Below are 24745 nucleotides of genomic sequence, written 5' to 3' on the forward strand. Positions count from 1 at the left end.
TCAGAGGCGGAGCAGAGGTGTAGCAACAGCGGGGATCACCTTTGACCGTCAAGATAGCCACTATGCCCATGTCAAGCGTATCCTGCCTTTCCCAACGTGAAAGAAGTCCCCTGCGACCTAATCACTCCTCTAAAGACTCTTAAATGGGCCTTGACACCCACTTTTTGTTCATTATCTGTTACGTCGGGTAATCCTTTTGCCCTCACAACAATGCTGCGAAATGTCAGCGCAAGTGGTCGAGTGCTTCATTAATATTTTTATGAGCATGTGAACAGCCTGGGAGTCTGACAACACAGGTGCTTTTGCAAGCTGGGACGTAACAAGCCGCTTGTTTTGCGAGCACGTGTATTCTGGTCAACAATTTTGTTTTGTGGTCAGCTGCACGTATACATACTAACAGGAAAAGTTTGAGGGACGCGAAATATTCAATAAAGCTATATTCCTGATTTGTCTGGTAATGTAATTTTGAAATAAATGTTCCATACTGCACTTGGCATTCCAATCTATACAGTGACTAGCGTCATTACAAGCATTAGGCGCTGATACAGCAGGCAATCGCATTTGTTGTGGATCCAACGTCCCGCAAACTTTTGCTGTTGATAGTACAGTGTAGCTCTATCCGCTTTATTCAGCTTGTTCTTCAAACTTGAACAATTTTAAGTGGCAGAAACTTTGGTAGAAGACGACCGCTCCCTTCCACGGAGAATATGACGTCACACAGGCCATCGCAATACGGTGGTCGCCAGTGGTGGACGAGGTTGACAGCTGGCAATTTCTAGGGTTAATTTAGCAATGGTATATTTCTGTTACAGACCATTTTTTACACATATACAGGCACGATAGACAAGCTACTTCTATATCTCGCTGAAAACCGCAATTGGATGGGTGACCGTGTCATGGCCCCTTTAGTAAAGTTTGACTAATCAACCAAACAACCAACTACCAAACAACCGACCGACCGACCGACCGACCGACCAGTATCCCAATGAGAATGTGTGGCCGTAGAAATAGCACCTTTTTCTGTATTCAACCTATCCTGCTGTGTGTCAAAACCAAGCGTTTGGGGCGCAATATGAAAGCGAAAACGTCAGATGCTGCATCGAAATATGAAAGCGACCTGCGGCATCTTTGCTAGTGACGCAAAATTTTTTGACCTTTTGACATCATCGTGACGTCAGAGATAAGCGCAAATTCTTACGTATCATGACGTCACATTATGGTGTAATAACACGACGTTGCCACCTCCTTTTAGATAATCCAGTCCAGGAGGGACAGCAAAAACATGTGAGGTACAGAAAAAATTCTTGTACCTCTAATCCCGGAGGCAAATAAAAACTATGTTGGGTTCAGAAACAATTTGAAAGGGGGAGGGGGGAAGTGTCAATACCTTTCAATGATAGTAAGAGAGTTTCTGACACATTCATTCGTTTGAGTGTCACTTGACCTTTCACCGACATTTTTATAAATTGCTTCTTACTTCATACATCACGAAAATGATTTCGGTTCCGTGAGGTACCGTCAGTTTTCGCGAAATCTCAGCAGGTCTTGCGAAGTGACGTCATTTCTCGAGAAATCTCCAAGACGACAATGCCTTCGATATGAAGAAACAAATTTTTGTTTTTGATAAGGCATGTAAGGTTTTCGCCTTAATAACCGCAAATGAAAATAGCTGAAGGTGTGAACAGGGTCCGCACCGCAATATTCAAGTTCTGAGCCAATTTGGATGCTCCTTTATAGGTCGTGGAACTAATATTCCTAAGGCGTAGGGCTGGACAAAGGTCTAAGCTTAACACCCGGATGAGTGATGAGATGCGGGCGCTCGTCTCCTGGCTTCCGGAATGTCCATTCATTTTCTAGACGGCGCACCCAGCAGCTGATGTCGATCACGAGGTGATAACATCAATCAAAATATTCCCAATTCCGCGCCTGTTATTGGTTTCCCTAGACCAGCGAGTTGAAGCTTGGAACCTCACTTTCCAACAGACTGCACATAACTATGCCTATCCCGCAGAACTACTCCGAACCAAGCGCATTGTATGCAGCAGAAAAGCTACGAAATTTTGACAGTTTTAGTCCAGTTTAGCGTTGTGCATGGTGAATTTACTAGGTTCCGTTCTTGCAGTGTTTGTGCCACATTGTTAGTCAGCTATTTAAAAATTCGCATTCATTACTGTTATTACATGCTTTAAATTATGCTTACTTTGCTTTTGTTGTTTTCGGGCCTACAAACTGCGATTACTACTACTAAGTCACTTTCCTCGTGTGCTTTGATATTGTTCGCCAATACTCTGAGGTCCCCTGACCTGTAAGTAGGCCGGGTAATGCCAGTAGCACGTCCTATGAAAGTTTCTATTAAGCGAATTTTTCTGTGACATGTATGGACTACATCACTGACATTTTATATCACCTCACAATAAACTTCGAGTTATACCTTCTCGGAAGAAGTGCATATTTCACCGCTTCCTTAGAAAATGTGGAGAATGACAACAGAACAAATACTAGCAATCACTGTGAAAGGTAGTCCTCATTAAAATTTTTTCTTCAAAGAGCTTGTGGTGAACTTTAGCTATTTTGAAATGTTTTAATGAATGAGTTCTATCTCTACCCACTGTTTGTTAACGCTTCCACAACATTATTTTTGAAAGTGTGCTTTTTAATTATTCGTGGCTGATCCTTCTTTCTAAGAATCGGTATAACACGAAAGTGAAACGTGTCTTCCCAGAGGTTGTTGGAGGTAAATGCTGCATAGCTTCGCCACAAGGATGAAGGAATGAATGCTACAGCCACAAAGTGCAAAGTGAAGCGAGGAACGGCAGTCAGCTCGAAACTTGCAGCGCGCACCTCAAGCAGGGATCACAGACGAAATGAGCATACACATTACGAGTGTGAAGTAACAACTGTCACAGCTCGACACCAAAAGCGCGCTGTTCAAACAGAAGGATATACGCACGAAACGAACGCACAAGTACACACGAGACAAGTGTGGACTGCCACAATTTTTACTTCTTCGTGTGTGAGCAGCACGCTCCTTTAACAAACGCAGCCACGGCAGTGAGCGATGTGACTTTCCAGCTGTGATGTGACCTTCGAGCGATGTGACCTTCCACGTCACTTCTCTGTGACCAAAGATAAGACACGCCGGAGCGACCATGCTCCGTGGAGGCGCGCGCTCATTGAAACAGGACAGACGAGAGCACGTCCAACTCGAGCCCTTCACGCCATCTCACCACTGATGAAAACGCGCTGAAGATCCGAAGCTCTGAAGACCACCAAACGGTATATGGTTTATATACTTCAGTGTTAGCACTCTCGCCAGCATACGTTTGGTGGCGTAGTATTTAGCGTCTGGCGCAAATTAAGATAAAACTGTGTAGCGAGGGGCTGTTGTTCGACGCCCCCGAGACAGAACCTCTTCTTCTCGTTTTTTTTTTTTTTTTGAAATCTGCTTGTATATACCTTACAACGTCATATCCAAGACAACCACACGTAAACGAAGCCATAGTGGACCCTGGCATAAAACGCTTTCATGTTTAAAAAGTTAATATAGTCAACATATAACTGTAAATGGGGCTAGACGATTCAAACTGTTTCATGGATTGAAGTCACGGCCAAAGCTCCTCTCTGCTCGGTGTCATCAGATCAGGTGGCGGAAGCTTTCAGAAAAACGCCGCGAGTGTATGCCTCATTGCTTTGCATTGTGTTAGCGGCTAAAAATGCCAGCAGTCTGAAAATATCCCAGCTGTTTCGACGTGTTCATCGAGCAGCCTTGTTTATTTATTTATTTATTTAATTTATTTTTACATGCTGCAGCTGCAATGAGGCTATTGCAGCAGTGGCAAAAAAATAAAAACAACATGAACAGATCAACAGTAAGGAGCAGGCTTCTAAAAATTATTGAAGGGATATCGAACGAACACTTCCGGGCAGCGTATTCAAGGCTTTTGTAGTTGAATGAAAGAAGCTATATTTGAAAGTGTCAGTGAGGGTGAAAAAAGTCGCAATGTTAAGGGAATGGTCACTCCTCGTAGACAAATGTCTGCAAATTTTGAGATATTATTCTAGAGTGCCTAAATGAGAAGGATTGATTAAGTTGTGAAAAAGTATTTAGGCATTCAACATGGCGACGCTTCGCAAGTGAAGTGAAACCTAGCAGTGAAAGGAAATTTTTTGGAGTAAAATGCCTGTGGTATCTCTTGCATATAAAGCGCATAGCTTTTTTTAACAGATTTAAGTTTGTTGATGTCACATTTCTTATGGAAAAGCTGAGAAAGGAAGTCGAGGTACAAATGCTTTCGAAAATTTTACGACGTGTACGTCATTCGCTGCGTAGCCTAAACATTACAACAAAAAATGTGAAAGAACCTTTCAAAAACTATGCGTTATGTCTGCAAATTATCCGCAAGGAAGCTCGAATTGAAGAACTTCAGGAGTTGTCTACAAATTTCTCCAAAACTCGCAGGATGTCTTATGCAAGCACCTAAAATGACTCGCAGGCAAAATCCATCGTCTTTTTCTTCTCAGAGGATGTCTTGTCCTTTACAGGCCACCCTTCAAAAGATTGATTGATTGATTGATTGATTGATTGTTGGTTGATTGGTTGGTTGGTTGGTTGGTTGATTGATTGATTGATTGATTGATTGATTGATTGATTGATTGATTGATTGATTGATTGATTGATTGATTGATTGATTGATTGATTGATTGATTGATTGATTGTCTTTTATAGTGCAAGGGCCAGTGGTGGCGCTATGCGCGTCACACAGTTTGGCTGTTTGCACCTCACATGGTTCAGCACTGCCTCCGTGATTTACTTACGTTTGACCAAGCGACAGTGTGAATTGACGTCATAGCGATGTCATTGGTGACGTCATCAGGCGTTGACCTTTTCCACCGGTCATGCTGATGTTGCCGGTCAGTTTTCGCACTTGATTGGACATCTGAAGCCAGTAAATAATGATGATCCAATAGGAGCTATCGAAAGCACTGTTAGAATAAATAAATTTTCAACCAGGTTGGTTTCACAAGAAGGAAAGAGCCTTCGCCAAAGAAACCATTCCGTAAATTGAACTTCATGCTCCTTCTTTATTGCCATCGCACCCACAGGAGTTGAAGGAATCATGAAGCTAATCTCACGCAGCCTAGAAAAAAAAAGAACGTGTCTGGAACACTCCGCACAGTGTTACTTCGACATCAAGAAGAAAAATGAAGAGACAGAAAGAATGACGGGGAGAGCATTTATACTGCAGTTCCGATCAGGCCCGTTTCGTACTTTGTCGCTTACTTGGGCCCCTCTCTCCTTACCGCCTTCCCCGTCCACCGCCGCTTGTAGAGCAGAGCTAAAGCATGGTATATAGCATGGTGTCGCAGTCGACTGTAATCGTCTTCGGGTGAATTGGGAGACGGGGCACCAAGATCAGTAAATGATGCTTTTACGACCGGAACCTGCCCGCTACTGACTTGTCTTATTGCGTCTTTCTACGATTTCTCTGATGGTAATCGACTCCGATTTTCCTGCGCCGTGGGGCCACGGCCGTATCGGCAGTGTTTCGTCGCTTCGTTGATGCTAGAGTGAGTGAGTGAGTGAGTGAGTGAGTGAGTGAGTGAGTGAGTGAGTGAGTGAGTGATACGAATGCGTGTGTATTTGTGCGTTCTTGTGTTTATGTGTCAACGACGACCCTAGTCAATCGCCATTCATGCTAATGCCACTAGAAAATACACCTGAAACCAAACAGTTGGTAGAATATTGAGAGCTGGCAGACAATTATGCCAAGAAAAGTATAGGAGATAATATTATAAATATATGTAATGTAACTGGGAAGAAATACAAGTTGACGTAAATATAATTTGCTTCGGGGAGGGGCCGAACCAGTGACCTCCAAATAACACGTCCGGTGCTCTACCAACTGAGCTACCATGGTGGCTATCCCCCCGTCCACTTCATGGGGTATGTATGTACGTTCTAAACGTGGGAGCGTTGGTCAGCGGCACCTGTTGCAATTGCGGTGAGTGCGGTACACTCATTTGTTGCCTGTTTGCGTAACGTGACATGTGATCTTATTACGAGCTGGTCGCTGACCAATAATGGCTCGTGTACCATCTGAAAGCATTAAGTAATCCGCAACGTAATATGATCACGTGCTACGTGACGCCAACAGGCACAAAATGGGTGTCCCATACTCGCCCCAATGACAACAGGTGACGCTCACTGACACTTCCGCGTTTAGAATGTACGTACATACCCCTTAAGTTAACGGGGAGATAGAGCCACTGTTGTAGCTCAGTTGGTAGAAAATTGGACGCGTTATTCAGAGGCTGCACGTTCAATCCCTGCCCACGGCAAGTTATATTTTCGTCCACTTTGTTTCTAGTAATAATACAACTACTTCTAATGACGTCTCCTAAACTTTTCTTGGCATAATTGCCTGCCTTTTGTCATTATATTGTGTCTATACCCAGAAAACGAGGCCTTGTATTTACTTTTCTTTACTTCCAATGGTAGATGTCACATGTCCGTGTTTTTTTCCATCCCCATTTTACAGAAGACATGAAGAAAACAAAAATTCACTGAAAGTGGGAAGCCAATGCAGTTCGGTGTCGCGCAAAAGAAGACATTGAGTATTGCGAAAGGTTTTAGAGAGGGATTAAGCGTAAATGCAACGTGGCTAATGCCCTCGGCTTGTTTTGTCAGCAGCTCGTAAATGGTAACTGAATCCGAAATGCGGCACAGATCTTCCTCAGTAAGCCTCCTTTATTCTGAGCGGGCACAGATAGAAGAAAAATCATTTGCGCAGGTAAGCATGTTATTGTACTTCAGTTCCCGGTCCGCTATCTTTCGCTTCTCTCTACTCATAATTGAAGAGCAGCTGCATGCGCAATTTTGTAGCGGTGTTCTAACAGCTAAACCAAAGGAAACGGATTCAATATTCTCATTGTCTTGGGCTCGTGAGATTCCTGGAATGCGCTTCGCCTCAGAGCTCGAAGCGTGCCTAAAAAAAAATCACAGCATATTCACGAAGTGAATGATGATGAGTGGGTGAAGTTCTGGGGAATCTATAACCTTGTACATTGCCCACTCAATTATGCAAAGACGTGACAACACGTATTTACAGTATGTACAAAGTTGTTTATCAATCAAAATGCGCATGGTATTGAGATGTCCGTATGGATATTCATATGGATATTCATATGAACATCCGTATGGATAACCATATGGGTCATATTGGTATTGATATGAATATTCATATCGATATGAATTTCCATAGCGTGTCGCGATGACTGACAGGGGACATGGCACGACCCTAAGGAGTTTCATCCTTAAAAAAGCGAATTCTGCTTAAAAGTATTGCATCCAATCCTCTGTCAAGAGAAGTTTACGCATCTAAATTATTAAGGCGAAAGCCTTGATTGCTTCATCAAACGCCCATAGTTGCCGTCCCTGTCAGCACGAGGGTGGCAAAAGGCTATCATCCCGTGAGAACGTCAACCTTAACGTCACAGGTCATCTAAAATGTGCGGCATCATGAGGACGACACTATCATGCCACATAACGTTGCGTCAAGTTATGACGTCATTGAAGAACGTCATCGCTTGTTGAAAGCTAGGCAGATCACAGAGACACTTCAAAACCAGGTGAGGTGCAGACCACAGATGGATGGATGGATGAAAAACTTCATTCGGGTGCTGAAGGATTCCGCCCTCCTCTTATAGGGGTAGGATCGCGGGCCGGTCTCACGCAGGGACGGGGAGGCCTAGCCTCACTGCCGCATTGTGGGTCTTCCGGACAGCCTTAAGTTGTTGTATGAGAACCGTGCTCGTGAGCAATAAAAGAAAAGTATTTTCGGGAAATTCTTCATTTTGTTTTCTTGTAAAGAGGGGCATCTCCAGAGCATGTGGTTAAAATCACTGCGATTGTGGCAGGTCCGGACAAAGTTCTGAAATATCGGAGTAATGGCTACAGGTTACGAAGCTAGAGTTTCCTAAAATTACGTAAGGGGAGTCTGGCGCTGCGATCGTTCAGCGATGATGGTAATGATGGGTAGTACATATATTTGCCTAATCTTTGTGCGGGCCTCTAGTCGCACTTGTGACTTCGTTTATTGCAGTGTTTCGGTTTCGTTTGAATAAAAGAGCAAACAGTTCTGAATTCGTGACTCATTTCGAATTGGTGAGCCTAAAAGATTATGGTGGTGAAGCGTAACTGATCGTTGTTTCGTAACAAGAGAGCTTCAGGCCTTGCAATGCCAAACGGAACGTAAAGTACGAATATCCAGGTGTTACCCATAATTCCTATGCTCGCTAAAGCAACATGCGTTGCAGCTCACATAGACACTAGCACCAGAGTTCTCTCTAGTGTATATATAGAAAACTTTATGGTGCAAACATCTTCCCATGCCACTAATCTCGGAGGCTGTAGAAAAAGTAAGTTGGGTGGAGGAGCTTTAGGGAAGAGAAGTAGGGGAGAAGGGTGTCATTACAATCCACCGAGAAGAACATGATGATGATTGCCTACGCTTTCAAAATGTTTTGGGGAACTGCATAAGGGACAGTTACTTTTTTAAAATACTTTCTTTAACTGTATCCGGCACTCGAAGTCTGGCTGGGCCAGATATATTGCCCTTGCTATGTGGGTGTTCTTCCTTTTCTCCATCCTGTGCAAGTGTTAACCCATCTCTATTTCTCCTTTTGAGTTTTTTTTTTTTCAACTCATATTTCGCCGCCCTAGAGCAGGGCAGCCAACCGGATACTATGTCGACACGTGTCGGTAACTATGAGTGGGACGAATTTAGGACTCCCAACTCTTCAGCTGAACTGGTAAACAGTAGCAATACGATGCACGCCATATACCGGGCTTCCCAATTGCGATTCGAAGCACGTTATCTATTCTCTCCCGAAAACTTTGGGGATTGCGAGGGGTGGGTCAGCTGTGGTTCACGTGGCTGCATCATCGATCAAAAGCGGTCGCGCGTGTACTGCCCGTTTTCGTTAACGCACGCACACTGTACGTTGTTGCCTCCATAAGAACACCACAGGCAATGCATTGTCAGCTGTTGCGAAGAGAGTAAAAAAATGCTACCATCTATTTCCCTTGAGGTCTAAAAGCGTGGTTCTCTCACATTGTTTCGTGAAATGCCCCGCTATTTCAGGAATGACATTTGATACGTTGCCCAGGAGAGAGAGAGAGAGAGTAATAAGAAATGTAGGAAAGAAGGGGAGGATGCCATGTACAGATTCCCACCCTACACATGGGGAGAGACAGACAGATAAGGAATGTAGGAAACGAGGGGAGATAATTATGCTATGTTCAGATCGCTACCCTACACATGAGGAGGGAAACAGGAAGGTCCAAAAGAGAGATAAACATAAGTGTGCTTGTTGTTGGGAGCAACTAAAATGTGATATCAAAGTTTAGTGGCGATGTTGCCACGAATTCTAAATGTAGACAGGAAGAAACAGGACAGAGATATAAAAGCAGTGACGTTAACCAGTCTACAAAAAATGGTATGCTACACTACACTAGGTACAATTAGAGAGGGGAGTTTAAAGGTAAACGTATAAAAAATAGAGAGAAAAAGAGAGAGAGAGAGGGGGGAGTACGCGCACACGCAAGGCCATCCTCTTCGCAACCACAATATGGCTATTAGTTTAAAAACATTTCTCTAAACCTGCCTTCAAGAATTTCGGCAACGTGCTTGGAGCCTTCGTTCACGATGACTTTCAAATATGGTTTCTACCTCACTGTAGTCTATGCTAGCTAGAGTGACTGCGACCGACAATCTCTGCGCACTGTAGCCAGGAGAAACGCAGAGGTGTTGTAATGTCTCCTCGCTAACACAGTTTTCATTAATACGGATGTCGCGGGTCATTTTGCCATTTTTTAAAGATCTCTTTTCTGTCATCTTCAACTTTGTTCTTTTTCTTCTTAACGTTGCCCGGCCACCAACTTTTATCACGTGCTCTTCTGGGCCATGCCTAACTATCGTTGTGGCACTACACACCTGTCAACTGACAAACGGTTACGTAATTTCAGTTTGAATATCACTTTCATTTTCTACGTCGTTTTTTTTTACAGTTCACATCCTGTTCCAACTTCCAATCATCACCATGCGTGGATGACCACTTTGGTTTTCGCTTGACTAACTTCCGGCATATACTTGACCTTTTCCCGATAGACAATGGTAAGTGTTGTATCGTGCGGCGGACACATCACACGGATCACACAGGGCACGACGCTGAAGCGCCGGCCGACACAAGTTATGCGCAGCAGCCGGTAGCCAAGCAGGAACTGGTTTATTCTGTACAATGCCGCACATAAACACACAGGGTAGCGCCCCCTGACGACGAAAACACTTCACATGAAACTGAATCTGGCAACCACGAAATCGGAACCGAAACACCACAGTCATCACTGCCAATTACTAATATAACTTTGAAGACGCTTTCACGGCTTTATATATCTTCAGCAAATCACCATCGTCTCTCTACTTGTATTTATACTTTTGTTTACGCTCATTTCATACCACCTTACACTTGCGCATGCTTCACATCTACCATTTAACTCAACTTTTTTCGTTTATTCAAGATTGTAAATATTCGACAGCCAGCCTGTCAGTTTTAGTTCAATAATTTGTTCAAAATGTATATATTTTATGTCAGTGCGCGATATTTCAATCAACTGCCCCTTGCACGGTGCATGGTATGCTGAGAGAGCAGTTGGTGTAATGCGCGGCTGATAACCCGAAGGTCCCCGTTTCAATCCCGACCCCGACAGTCACCTTTCGATAGAGGCCGAACGGTGTGCTTTGCTGTGTCAATGCACGTTATCGAACACCTGACAGTCTGAATTTCCGGAACGCTTCACTGCGGCGTCTCTCATAATTATACCGCGGTTTCGGGACGTAGAACCCCAGATAATATTATTTCGTGGCGCACACAGAAACTTGCCACGATACAGAAAGAGCCACACGAATCAATGTCATTTTACATCAAATGAAACGACGTTCTCGGGGCACGATATTCTGTCGCTAGGCGCATCGCTAGTCCTATCGCTCACAGGCACTTCGCGCCTCTTCGAAAACTAATTTCATGGTCTTATCTGTTAATGCAAACGCGGCAGTTTGAGTTTCAAACACTTGGCCTGCTCCGGAAAGCAACGGCTTTACGCTGATGTATGACGCTGTGACGAATTTACAGGTACCTCCATGATCACAAGAGTGCTACAGCTGTCGGAAACGAAGTAAGAAGACGAAGTCGGCTGGGGCGCATGATCGCTTTTTCTATTCCCTTATTCCTTCTCTTTCTCTCTATCTTTCTTTCTCTCTCTCACACACACACACACATAGTCACGCACGCACTTTGCTTTTCTTTGAAGTTGTCCATCGAGATCGAAAATGTCGTACACGAAGCACGGAACTTCCGGAACGGCTCAAACCCCGGATACCGCTGTGATCAACGTTGGCTGTGATCTGAGTTTGAAAGCGTCGAAAACGCAATGAGCAAGTTTGAAAGTACTGAGGCGCAAAGATTCGACAAGAATTTTGTTGTCGGCGTCTCCCGTACGGGAGTTCTCGCGACTAAGTTGTGTATGAACGATAAAAAAAAAGAAAGGACGTGGCAATACGCTTTCTGTTGTTCCAACAGCTACAACTCTATTGGTTTAACTCCTCTATGGGAAAAAAAAGTGACGATCTAAGAGTTTGGACTGTGACCCGTACATTTCCACTGCCTACTACTATGCAGCACGTTAGAAGCCTGTACGTAGTCTATAGACCTGAAAAGTGGACGAGAGATGGTGGTGAGAGAGGCGGAATTGAAAACATGGCAATGCACGCAATTGCGAAGGGTGGTGGGGCAGGATATGTACAGTTTCTGTGTCCATGCACCTTGTGTATCAAGTGTGCCATCGCAGCTTGCCATTTTAAAGTACCACACTAAGAAATCTCAAGAGAGTAAAGTTACGGAATGGTCGATTCGATTCCTTTTCTATCCATTACTGGTGTGTTGACAGCGTGAACGAATAAAAGCGCTCAACATTTGCCTTATATGCAGGGAATCCGGCAGACATGTATTTGCATGCGAACTGGTGTTTCGAGCCCAGCTGTGCTAAAGGTGCTGCGCCTCTGTGTTTGGTTCACAATTAACAAGCTTAAAAAAAATTCTAAGCATTATATAGTCGTCCGTATATGTCCCCTTGAAGAGCGAGTTATGGCGTGTAGCCGCTTCACATGCTCATCTCAAAACAAGATCGATGCATCGAATTGTGGTCTGACAAGATAGAAGGAAAGTCCCCTGTATATCTCCTCTGACGAAAGAAAACTGGCTGTGTGACGCCCACGGATGTACTGATGAAAATTGTGTTCTTTATGGCTGCAAATGCTGTTCAGCCTTGAGCAAAACATGTCTGCTGGCCGAAACGTTGATCCAGCGATCCAGCGACTTCCCATGTTCATGATTTCTTCGCCTCATCATGTTTCCGTCTTCCTCTGCACCTCATTTTCTATCTATCTATCTATCTATCTATCTATCTATCTATCTATCTATCTATCTATCTATCTATCTATCTATCTATCTATTTATTTATTTCTTCAGCAACATAGAGTGAGGAAGTAGCGCAGGTGCTCTTCACAAGAATAGAACAGAAAAGAACGGTACTGAGCAAGAGCAATAATGTACAAGTGAGACATAAACAACAGGGCAAAAACTAGCGCGAACACGCATCTACTCTATCGTTCTCGTTTGTTTGGTGCAGTGTCTTTATCGCCTATAGTCCCGAACTATTGTCGTTTAAAAAAAAAAGAGGGAGGGGAGAGGGGACAGTTGTGTAGTAGCGCCTTGTCACGTTTTGAAATTGTTGCGCCATGCGGGCATTCTCAAGCACAAGGTAGAGGAACAATACGGCTTCTAGAGCTAAAATGGCGAGCAATGTCCTTGCGTCAATAACATATTGACTGCCAGCGGCAGGCCGACTACTAAAGCGAACAGCTTACGCTCAGTCTCTACTAGTGTGATTGTTCCGGGTGGCTTGTTTTCGACGGCATCGAGTTAGAGCGGATGAATTGAAGACGCGTTTCTTTAATTACAGGGTCTCTGTATGGGATTGAGTTTCAACGAATGAATTATTGCTCACTGTATTCGATCGGCACCCTGTTAGTTTGCTGTTGTCTGTACACACGGTTCCGCTTTTTTGTAACTATGCGGCTACAGAGCATTCGTTAAGCAGGAGACGGTGCGGAGTTTTTGGTTGCAGCCTTTATGAAGAGATCAAGAAGTTTGTCGTGCCAACAAGGCTGCATCAAACATGAGACAGGCTGATTAGAAAAAAAAAACAAGTGGAACGCCCTTTAGCACCAGCGGGAGTACTTAGGATGATGATGATGATTATGGTAATGGTAATGGTGGTGGTGGTGATGATGATGATGATGATCATGATCATTATGATCATGATGATGATGATGGTAGTGGTGGTGTGGTGGGGATGAGGATGAGGAGGAGGAGCAGGAGGATGATAATGATGATGATCATGATTAATATTGGGCCCATACGGCAGGTGATCGTTCTGCATGTCCTCTCGTGAAGAAACAGCAGCACGAGCATCAACTGCTTGAGCCTATACCTTGTACCTGTGTGTCTGCATAAATGCCTTATTATGCTGTATCTGCACAACAAGGTTTTCAAATACGTGCTGGTGGTTCAGCCTGCACGTGACTGTTTTCATCCTACATTTCTTTTTCGTTTGTTTCCGCAATAAGTACGCTCATAAGCTACACAGATGTAACTTGTCTCAAGCAGTTTGTTTTGCTCTCTTTTCACGAGACACACAATGTGGCCCCCATGGTTTTAAAGTTAACCGTGAAACAGTAACACTACACTTCAGCATTTCGCATCTACAGTTTATTCATTGGAGACAAGTATCGATATTTTTTCTCAATTCCTGACTACGAACACTCTCCACAAATTACCCGTACACTATATATGGGAAAGGCTTTTGAAAGCGCAATGTTGGCTGGCATTTTGTTAAGTCCGCGTCCCTCCCGCTCCAATGTTCTTCACTGGGCCTCGTTCTTTGTGGTCGATTTAGAAGTTACGGGGCTCCGCTTCAGACATGAAGAGTCGTGGATTCGACGCTGGTCATGGCAGTTGCATTTCGATGTGGGACATAGTCTGTCTTTCCTTTCCCATCCCCGTCCTTGTCTCTATAGTATTCGTTCAAGCGGAAACAAGGTGAATGCCCGAGCAGTGGGCGTTATCAGGGCAGGTTAAAGTACCCCAGATGGTCAAAACTTTTGCACGTAAAACCCCGTATATTATTATTATTATTATTATTATTATTATTATTATTATTATTATTATTATTATTATTATTATTATTATTATTATTATTATTATTATTATTATTATTATTATTCGCTATCCCTCTACGTACGAGTGTCTACTCTTCCTGACTGTAGCCCGCTTATTGAGGCGAATTAGCGACTTCTAGTATATACTGTCAGCTCGTCTCTTCTTTATCTCACCTACGCCAGACATTATGAATTAACAAGCTGGTTTTTCTTTTTGGTACCCAAAACTGAGCCTCTGGCATTTATCGGCCCCTTGAATAACTTAGTCATACGCTCTTCTCCCTTGACCCTCCTTCTGTTCTTTTTGGACTGAGCTCTGTTTTACTGCCAGTGCCCTTTACGGGTCACTTTCTCTACCGACTGGATTTCGGGGCTCCTGCTTTAGCGACTGAACCCATTTGGGCCTCCCCATAGCCTGATTTTTTATTTTTTTGATTTCTTCCTTTCTTTGCTTTTTTCTTTCTTCCTTCCTTCCTTACTTTCATCTATTCTTTCTTTCTTCATTTTTCTTTTTGCGTTACTTTTTTTTCAATTTATTCATTTCAATATATTATTTCTTGTCTTGTTTTTTTTTCGTCTCTTTCTGTTATCTTTTTTTTGATATTTATCTCTTTCTTCATTTCTTTCTCTTATGAAGATTGAAACAAAAAAGACATGAACAAAAACAGAAAAACAGAACAGGCTTATTACTGTGCCTTCACGATACGCTGCATTGTGGTACAAAAAAGAGGCACAGTGCCAACAATCAGGAAGCATCCATCCATTTGGCTCGTCCTCAGACACAAGAGTGCCACAATGTGTTTCAAGCCAGCCTTATTTTGAGAAGGCTGAAACGTTCTGCACAACCCTGGTTGAGTTATTGCGGACCATTGTATATATTTTAGCAGCGCGTCACAACTTAGCCGCAACAGTGTAGCTCACCTTGAGGAATACGGCCGAAAGAGATAGTGAAACGGAAGCAACAGATGGACTTCAACGTTCTCTCAACAAATCACAGATTATATATATATATATATATATATATATATATATATATATATATATATATATATATATATATATATATATATATATATATATATATATATATATATCATCAGCCTGACTACATCCACTGCAGGACAAAGGCCTCTCCCATGTTCCGCAAGTTAACCCTGTCCTGTGCTTGCTGCTGCCGATTCATACCCGCAAACCTCTTAATCTCATCTGCCCACCTAACCTTCTGTCTCCCCCTAACCCACTTGCATTCTCTGGAAATCCAGTCTCTTACCCTTAATGACCAGCGGTTATCCTGTCTACGCGCTACATGTCCGGCCCATCTCCATTTTCTCTTCTTGATTTCAACTATGATATCCTTAAGCCCCGTTTGTTCCCTAATCCACTCTGCTCTCTTCTTGTCTCTTAAGGTTACACCTGCCATTTTCCTTTCCATCGCTCGCTGCGTCGTCCTCAAATTAAGCTGAACCCTCTTTGTAAGTCTCCATGTTTCTTCTTCGTAGCTAAGTACCAGCAAGATACAGCTGTTATATACCTTCCTTTTGAGGGATAGTGGAAATCTACCTGTCATAATTTGAAAGTGCTTGCGAAATGTGCTGCACCCCATATTTATTCTTCTAGTTACTTTAATCTCGTGGTTTCGCTCCGCAGTGATTACCTGCCCTAAGTAGACATAGCCTTTTACAACTTGAAGTACACTATTACCTATCTCGAAGCGCTGCTCTTTTTTGAGGTTGTCGTACATTACTTTCGTTTTCTACAGAATAATTTTAAGACCCACCTTTCTGCTCTCCTTGTCTAACTCCGTAATCATGAGTTGCAATTCGTCCCCTGAGTTACTCAGCAATGCAATATATATATATATATATATATATATATATATATATATATATATATATATATATATATATATATATATATATATATATATATATATATATATATATATATATATATATATTAGGACCGCGACAAGAATTGGTTGCGCGGCAGTTTGGTGGGGCATGTCAGCCATTGGCAGGCATAATTGCTTTAGTTGCACTCGGTCGAAGCTTGTCCGACCGAATTCGCCGTGAACGCAGACAATAGTGCCGGAGACTGCCGAGTGTTTCGAGTTGCTGTTAACTGAGGAAAAGAAACCGACCCCCACGAGGGCAATAAAAGGGGTGGGATCAGAAACGTCATTGTGACGGCCCTCTAATTGCCTCACGGCGCTTTTAATGGGCCTCTTTAAAGATCCGGCGCAGCGCATTGACTCCTCACATTGGTTGAGCCGCGGCCCAGCCGCATGCTATGCTATTTATTTATATTTATTTGATTTGCATATACAGATACACAAGGACACCGAGGAAAGAGGGAGAGAGCAAGCTGGCAACTGCCACCTGGTGGGGCACAAAGCCTGCTCACTCTTTCGGGAGTAGGGAAGAGACAGAGGAAACAAAGAGGAAAGAAGATGAGGAAAGAAAAAAAGACATACTACGACGAGTATGAGTAAAAAACATAAATAAATAAATACTAATAATGAAAGAGCGTCTATAAACCGGTGGCCAGGTCCGTTTGGTTCATAAATGTAAGGAGAACTCGGTGGGCCTGGTCGCATAGGGAAGCACTACCACTCGGAAAGAGGTAGTCGTCTAGGGTCGGGCACTTAAGTCCTAGGAATTTATATTCCCCAACCAGCAAAGACCGCTGCGTGGCAAATGTGGGACAGTGCACTATACACACGCCATTTTAAGGCAGCGCATGTTGCGAAACACTGAGGCAACCGACAACTTTTCGTCCCGGTCTCACTCAGCTCCGGTAGATTTCGGAAGCGGGTGGGCTGACGACATGTGAAAGCGTGGCTGTGTTGCAGCAGCCCGGCGCCCCGTCGGTTATTTGTTGCGTATTGTCGCAGTTGCATGTATTCGACTGGTCCCGCGGTAATCCTTGCAAATGAGCTCGTAAGTGCAACCCCGGGCGGTCATCCCCTTACAGCGCAATGGAACCAGGCGGATTATTTCCCCCGTCGTCAAGAAGTTGACGTGTTACACTGAAGCCGTCCTATGGCCGCAGTCTCCAGTACGTGTCGCTCTGTCTAGATAATTGTGCGCCGCGGAGCTTGCCCATGCCTCTATGACTTTTTCTAGTTTTGTTTTATTCACATTTTGGTTGTTGTGTTATTTGGGGAGAGGGCATGACGCCGCACGCGCACGAAAGTAGCTTGTGTCCTTGTGGCGGGGTTTCGATTGACGAAACCTACTGTCCCATCAAAAGAGAAACAGGCGGCGATTCGCCGAGAGTTGTGTAAGGGCGGAGCACCGAGGAAATAAGAAGAGGCCCAGGGGTTCCGCCAAGCGTTCTGAACCAGGCTTGCGATGTTAGGCACCATCGGCTCTGCCGAATCCCGTACGGTCGCCCTACAAAAGACGGTTCATTTCCAAAGTGTTTTTTTTTATTTTTTTATCTATGATGTCTGTATAGGTTGGTGCACACCGGCGACTAGCAGCGGTCACGTGACAATTTGCGACTGGCGACCAAAAAGTGACTGATGTTCACACCGGCAGAGGCTGCATGCGAGCGACCGGAAGTCGCAAGCTCGAAGCGTCATGTCCGAATCTCGTTATCAACGAGAACCCAGGGAAGTGCGCTGGGGCCCCTGCTTTTTTTGTTGTATGTTAATGATTTAGTGTCTGTGGTTGGTGATACTGTGAATATTAGAATGTTCGCGGATGATATCATGATTTATACTGAAGTGCAGTCTGCTTCTGATCAACATCGGCTAGATAGGGCTTTATGTGACATATCATCTTGGTGCGACAAATGGGGCATGAAAATTAGCACTACAAAAACAGTTCTTTTACGTATAACCAGGAAACGAAACCCCATAACTTTCCGGTACAAAATTAAAAACACCTTAATCGAGGAGGTTAGTAAGTTTAAATACCTAGGTATCGTATTGAACTCCAGATTAGATTGGAACGACCACGTTCAGCAGGTAACTTCTTCAGCGCTAAAAAAACTTGGTCTTTTACGGCATAAATTTCGAGGCACACCTAGTAACGTTAAGCTTTTAGCGTATAATTCCATAATTAGGCCTAAACTGGAGTATGCAGCAGTTGTTTGGGACCCGTACACGAACAAAAACATTAACGAATTGGAGAAGGTGCAGAGGGGGGCTGTTCGTTTTATTTATAATAAATATAAAAGAAGTGACTCCGTCAGGTATCATGACACTCAATAAAATCCAACCACTACACATTAGACGCCAAATTGCCCGCTTAGCTTTTATGGAATCCCTAATTAGGTGTAAGACTGGATTATCACCCACTCCATTCATTAGTCCGTCCACCACGAGGAAAACACGACACACATATAGCCACAGTTTATCCCAATTCTTTGCCCGAACAAATACCTTTAAGTTTTCATATTTTCCACGCACGGTAGATGACTGGAATAAATTGCCAGAAAGAATTTTTAGTGGAAATTTTATGACAGCCCTACACGATCATTTTAGAAACTTTTAATTACTGACGATTGGGTTTTTAGCAATGTTTCTTGAAGTTGTGCGTGATTTTCTACTTTTATAAGGATTGGAAACCCTGCTATGTTTGTGCGAAAAGTCGGTTTCACCATGGCTTGTTTATTTTGTAGTTCTAAGTGAATTCTGCGTTTTGTTGCTTCATTGTTTTTTTTTTGCATTGCATTGTATGTGCGTGAACATTCTTTTTTTCTGCCCGTCCTGCTTGGACCATTAAATTGGTCTGCAGTATTGTATAAAAACTCTTGAGACCGGCGCCGATCAGCTGATCGCCGCCAGCTGAGTGAGCAGAGAGAACCGAGTGCACCGCATTTATTGTTTTCGTCCGTTTTCGCACATCGAACTCCTTGACGCTGCTGGGCCTTCCCAACATGTGAAGGAGTTCGACTCAAACGAAGAACAAGATATTGTCATGGTGCTGATACGCTACGCTATGGTACCAGCGCTGGCAGCACAGAAGCCTAAAAAAAAGCCGGTTGTGGGTGTGACCATCCCTTCACTGGCGAGGGTTGGCTGGCCATGCAAGCAGCCTACCTCCCAAGCTGCGCTGAGACGACGAGGAGTATTTCTGAGAGTGGCTCGTATTCAGAAATGGTCCTTGAATTCATCTTGACTTGCCACTGCCTCCAATGCAGCATGAACGCGTCTCGGCACAAGCACGTTCCAAACGCGCTGCATTGAAGGCGGTGACAAGTCAAGTTCAAGACAAAAAAAAAACGATTCTCAATACGAGGGAAAGATATTGCACAATCCATTTTCTATTTAATTTGACGGTGTTTAGCCTTTTGCCTATGCTGGCACGTTAAATTCACACTTGGCTCGAGCTGCTGCGCCCCGCCATTTCCAAGCCAAGTACTCCATGATGGTCATGATGCCACGCACCCAGAGGAACGCACCTGTTTGTATCTGGCGGCCGGAGGCCAGCGCAATGAAAAAAAAAACAAAAACGAGAAATGAGCTTGCATTGAAAGAAATCCCGGTGTCACTTCTGGGCATCGCTGATTGATACCAGCAGCTTTGCGACTGCATTCGCGCGACTGAAAAATTGGTTAGGAAGTGATTAGCCAAAACAGTCGCTTTGCAACCGTTCGCGACTGTTTGCGACCAGTCGCAAATGGTCGCACGACCGCTGCTAGTCACTGGTGTGAACCAACCATAACTTTGTAAAATTTGTACAGTCTGTAAATATAAGTTTTCCTCAGCCTCATAGAACTTCTCCAGCGTTACTGATTCATCCTCAAGCGACCAGCAAGTCAATCGCCACTATTTTCATAGCGACAGCTCGGGCGCGAGCGGTGAGAATTGGTTTCTACAACATTGCAAAGAACCAAGATATTACTTATATATATATATATATATATATATATATATATATATATATATATATATATATATATATATATATATATATATATATATATATATATATATATATATATATATATATATATATATATATATATATATATATATACATCGCTTTCTCTTTCTCTCTCAAATCATATGAGACTGACATTTGTGCTCCTGTGTTATATTCCTAATGTTTTAAAACTAATACTGTTAGTATGGCGCCTCTTAGAAGTTTTTCTCATTGAAATGAAGTTTTACGAGTTTTTTTTCATATCTGAGACCTTCGAAAATTCTCATCTCACGTGAAAAGGGGTATACTTGAACAGCGTCATTATCTTCTGAACGTCACATTGTTTCATCGCGGAAACAAACGAAGTATAACAGTTAATGTTTTTTACAAGTTATTTTAGAAGTCAAGCAATCATATACACAAAAAATATAGCTACGGGAAGCAGGTCCCAATTTCAATCCTCAAACACGTCCTCATCAATTGCCTATAGGCCTCGTCCTGTTTAGCGGCGCCACTCGTGCGACCTCCGTAACGCAATAGCTAGCATCAGTCATTGCCGACCAGCGCTGGCACTATGTTTAAAAATACAGTAGTATTTATATTTGCTAAGCTGCACATATTGTGTTTTGTTATGCAGTGTGGCTGGAACAGGAAAGCGTCATTAAAATATGCTAATAGACAAAAGCTGATGCTTAAAAAAGTTTGCTTCCCTACACAAATGGTGCTAGCGAGGCAGTGCACGCTTTACAGGCACAAAGCCCTAGTAGAAGGAATAATGTGTGTGTGTGTGTGTGTGTGTGTGTGTGTGTGTGTGTGTGTGTGTGTGTGTGTGTGTGTGTGTGTGTGTGTGTGTGTGTGTGTGTGTGTGTGTGTGTGTGTGTGTGTGTGTGTGTGTGTGTGTGTGTGTGTGTGTGTGTGTGTGTGTGTGTGTGTGTGTGTGTGTGTGTGTGTGTGTGCGCGCACAATAAGTTTTTAGAGATGGGAGTGTTGCTGCTCTCTGAGTGAACGCTTACCTTCCGCTAATAAATGTCATTACGTTTCACTAAATCTGTGCGTATAAGAACGAGAGCTTTTTTATGTGATATGCTACTTGATGTGATGAGGTATTTTGTGCCTTAGCTGAAACTGTTTAACTTTGTTTCCTTACAAATAGTAAAAATGAGAAAAAGAGAGATGACAGTCCTTTCATTATTACGGCATATGTTTCCGACCCCGCATCCACGGCCTTTCGTCAAGAAGGCATAACGACAAGCAAGATGGCATATGGACAATTCAAACTAAAAATTCTGGAGTGGAGAATGCGAACGCACCTGTATGCTATTCGCAAACAACGGCAAAACACATTTTGATACACTGTCATAAACAATGGTGTTCCCGGAAATACTTTACCAAGTTTATTTACGGCTTCTTTAGTAGCGCAATAGTAGCGTTGTTCTAAGAAAAGCCGAAACATTATTTTTTCTCACCAATATTGTAGGTAAAGCCTCATTTCGAGTACACTAATGTATGCAGGACACTCTTGTGCGTGTATTCTACTTTTCCTTATTAGTGTGTTAGAAAGGGTTGTGCTATAATTACAGCTATTGATACTCTTGGTACAAACTATAACTATCTAATTTAAATATATGATCATAATACAAATTGGTACTGACTGAGAAACAGTCGTGTTTTAAGAGGTGTGCTGTAATGCTTGGAGATACGCTATGCATATCTGCATTCATTTCATCTCAACTACTAATAAATTACTTGCATACACCAAAATATTAGACGTTTTACAATATTTTCTTACTTTTAGCAATCATTGCAAAGAGCCATAATATTAATTATTATATGTGGGTTTTTACGTCCCATAACCAAGATATGAGTATGACAGACGGCGTGGTGGAGTGCACCAGAAATTTCAACCATCTGGTGTTCTTTAACGCGCACTATTAAAGAGAGATGTAGAAAAAAGTTTGTGATCAACAGTGAGAAACATTTGTCTGGCAGTAAACATGGCACGGTATTTGGGACATCTGCGATGAAAAGTGGTACGGTATGTAGACATAAAGAGAATCCTGAATGCAAGCGTTAGTCCTGTTCTAAAATATTCGCTATACCGTAAGGCAATTTAGCACATCATGAAAAAACAACGGTCTTCTGGGATGTAATATGTGCTGTGATGATATGTCTTGCCTAGCAACTGATTTCCTTGTAGTTGTTTTTTTTTGTTATAACTTGTTGATAACCTCCTGAAATATTCGTATTTAGCGTACCATAGAATAAGAAGAAAAGGTGACTTTTTAATGAGGACTACTGAAGTTTTTCTAGAGGCAGGCTATCAAAGATAAATATGTGAAAAGTGAAGTCTTTTGCGATATTTACGAAAGCAATATTGCAAAAGTAAATACCAACGTTAAGCAAATGCTAATTGAAAACAGTGCCGTACACCATAAGTAAAATTAATACTTAATGAAAGAACAAGGGACCGATCTGCACAGTTTGACGAGACGTCTGATGTGTCGTTCTTTGTGGATATTCTTAAGTACGTTCCTTTCTTGCGTCATAAAAGCCTGCTTTTTCAAAACTGTGCAGTACATGTTTTAGAATATATTGACACAGAACAACTAGTTAAATTGGGAAGGTTGATGGCTTGATGGCGCGCACCTCGCCTCATGTATCTTAGTAAATGAATAATATACGTAATCAATAGCTGTACTTTAGCGCATCCTTTTCTAACACTCTAATAATTAAAAGCATGATATGCGTGAGAGAGTGTCCAGCATACATTAGTGTACTCGAAATGTGGCTTTACCTAAAATGTTGCCGAAAAAAGCGATTTTTCACTGCCTATTCTTCTAACATCATCGATTAAATATTATTATTTGATATTTTTTCCTTGTTAAAGTCATCTAATCAGTAAATAAACGAACATAATGAAGATGCTTTTGCAAATAATTAGTAATAGCGTAGTATGAAAAGCCAAGACCTCCACAGGTATATCAATGTTTGGTTATTCATGACATATCTCGGCCGCCATAGATGGAAAGAAGCATCAACTGCGCTTACAGTTCAATATCTTTCGTTAATGTAGCCATACATGTGTTATGATGAACTTTAATATAAATTGCGTAAATATGAGATCAATGACGATGTCCTAATCATGAAATGCAAATGAATATTATTAACCTTGCACACGATGCCTTTAGTCGTGCTAAGAACACGTTGCTAGGATTTTTTATTATTAAATGCGCTTAACGAGAAATCAGTGCATAGATATGACCCTGGCTACTCGATTTCTTTTACGTAATAGATTGCATCACGAAGTTAGATATATCAATGAAATATTAAAATATTATCGCAATATGTCCATTTACGAAATCAATGGTTGCGCGTGAGTTCTCATCACGTCCAGCGAATGACGAGATCCAATTTGTGCATTCACATGCAACACAAAATTATGCAATGTTTCGTCGCGTCAAGTGGCAGGGAAGCGAGCATATGGCTGTTTCGCCTATTCATTAGTGAAATCTAAAATGCTCCAAAGTTTCAAATGCTTTCCGCTTTTACAGCAGTACGGTGGAATGCGATTCCCGCAAGATTCCTCAAAACTTCATAACCACAGATTACGTCCATGGTAATAGGTCTTTGCTTGAACCAAGACAACGTCAGAGCAAAACCGAACTGGTATGCGAGAAGCTGCCGCCTTCAAAGAAAGAGTCGTTGAATTCTTCGACTGCGTCACGAATTCACCGGTGTTCGCAATCTTAAATCTTCTCTCGCTCTTTGCATCTTTTGGAGTTTCAGAATCAACAGAAACTTCAAACAAGAACCAGCGCGATCGTTTCGCAACGCCGCGTGCCGCGCAGAGCCTTCAAATTCCAATCCACCTGTGCGCGTGTGCCTTCAACGCGCCAAATTCCCATGCACGCGATGTGTCGCATAGCTTCGTGAATTCCAATGACAAGAAGAAATGCAGACTTCGTCTGCTAAGCTTATATGAGATGCAAGTTGTTAAAGAAGTACAAAGTTTGGTTGCTTACCACGGAATGTCGCCTTGGCAAGACGATCACCGCGGCCTTTGAAGCCGCTCACGGAATGCAGGTGCAACTTTAAAGCCATGGTCTTGTTGTTTCACCAAAACTCCCGCTGTTTTGTTTTTGTTTTCCGAAAACTGTAGCGCTAACCGTCCGCGATCATGTTACGAGCACAACGATTCGTCGACTAGCTGTTTCGAGCAACCGCAGTACAATACACACACTCACAGCAGGCAAATTTTTTCCGTTTTCCGTTTCCTCAGAATCGCCGCACGCCTTCTGGAGCACAAACAAGGGCTGGACGATACCCTTCCTGTCCCGCGCAAGCTTTTCGTCTGCCCAGCTCCTCATTTCTTCTCGTTTGCGACCGTGGCGCGCTGCGCGAGCCGACCAATAGGATCGCTCCCTCTGGAGTGACGTCAACCGGCGTTCCCATGGCGACGCGCGAGGAGCGTCTGCTTCCCAGGTGCTGCTTGATTTCGTCTGCTTTTGTTTAATTGCGTCCGCCCGGGGCACG

General features: G+C 43.0%; 1 protein-coding gene across 1 annotated transcript in view; it reads right to left on the minus strand.

The window, feature by feature from the left end:
- mfr (ferlin family C2 domain-containing myoferlin misfire) overlaps nt 1-24463 on the minus strand; it is a 340374-nt gene extending 315911 nt beyond the window's left edge. Inside the window, exon 1 of the mRNA XM_075873366.1 lies at nt 24235-24463. Within this exon, the coding sequence (XP_075729481.1) occupies nt 24235-24313 (79 nt within the window). The 5' untranslated portion in view covers nt 24314-24463. The remainder of the gene's footprint in view (nt 1-24234) is intronic.
- Nucleotides 24464-24745: the final 282 nt, after the last annotated feature.

This window comes from Rhipicephalus microplus, chromosome 9, assembly GCF_043290135.1.
Source record: "Rhipicephalus microplus isolate Deutch F79 chromosome 9, USDA_Rmic, whole genome shotgun sequence".
Lineage (NCBI taxonomy): Eukaryota > Metazoa > Arthropoda > Arachnida > Ixodida > Ixodidae > Rhipicephalus > Rhipicephalus microplus.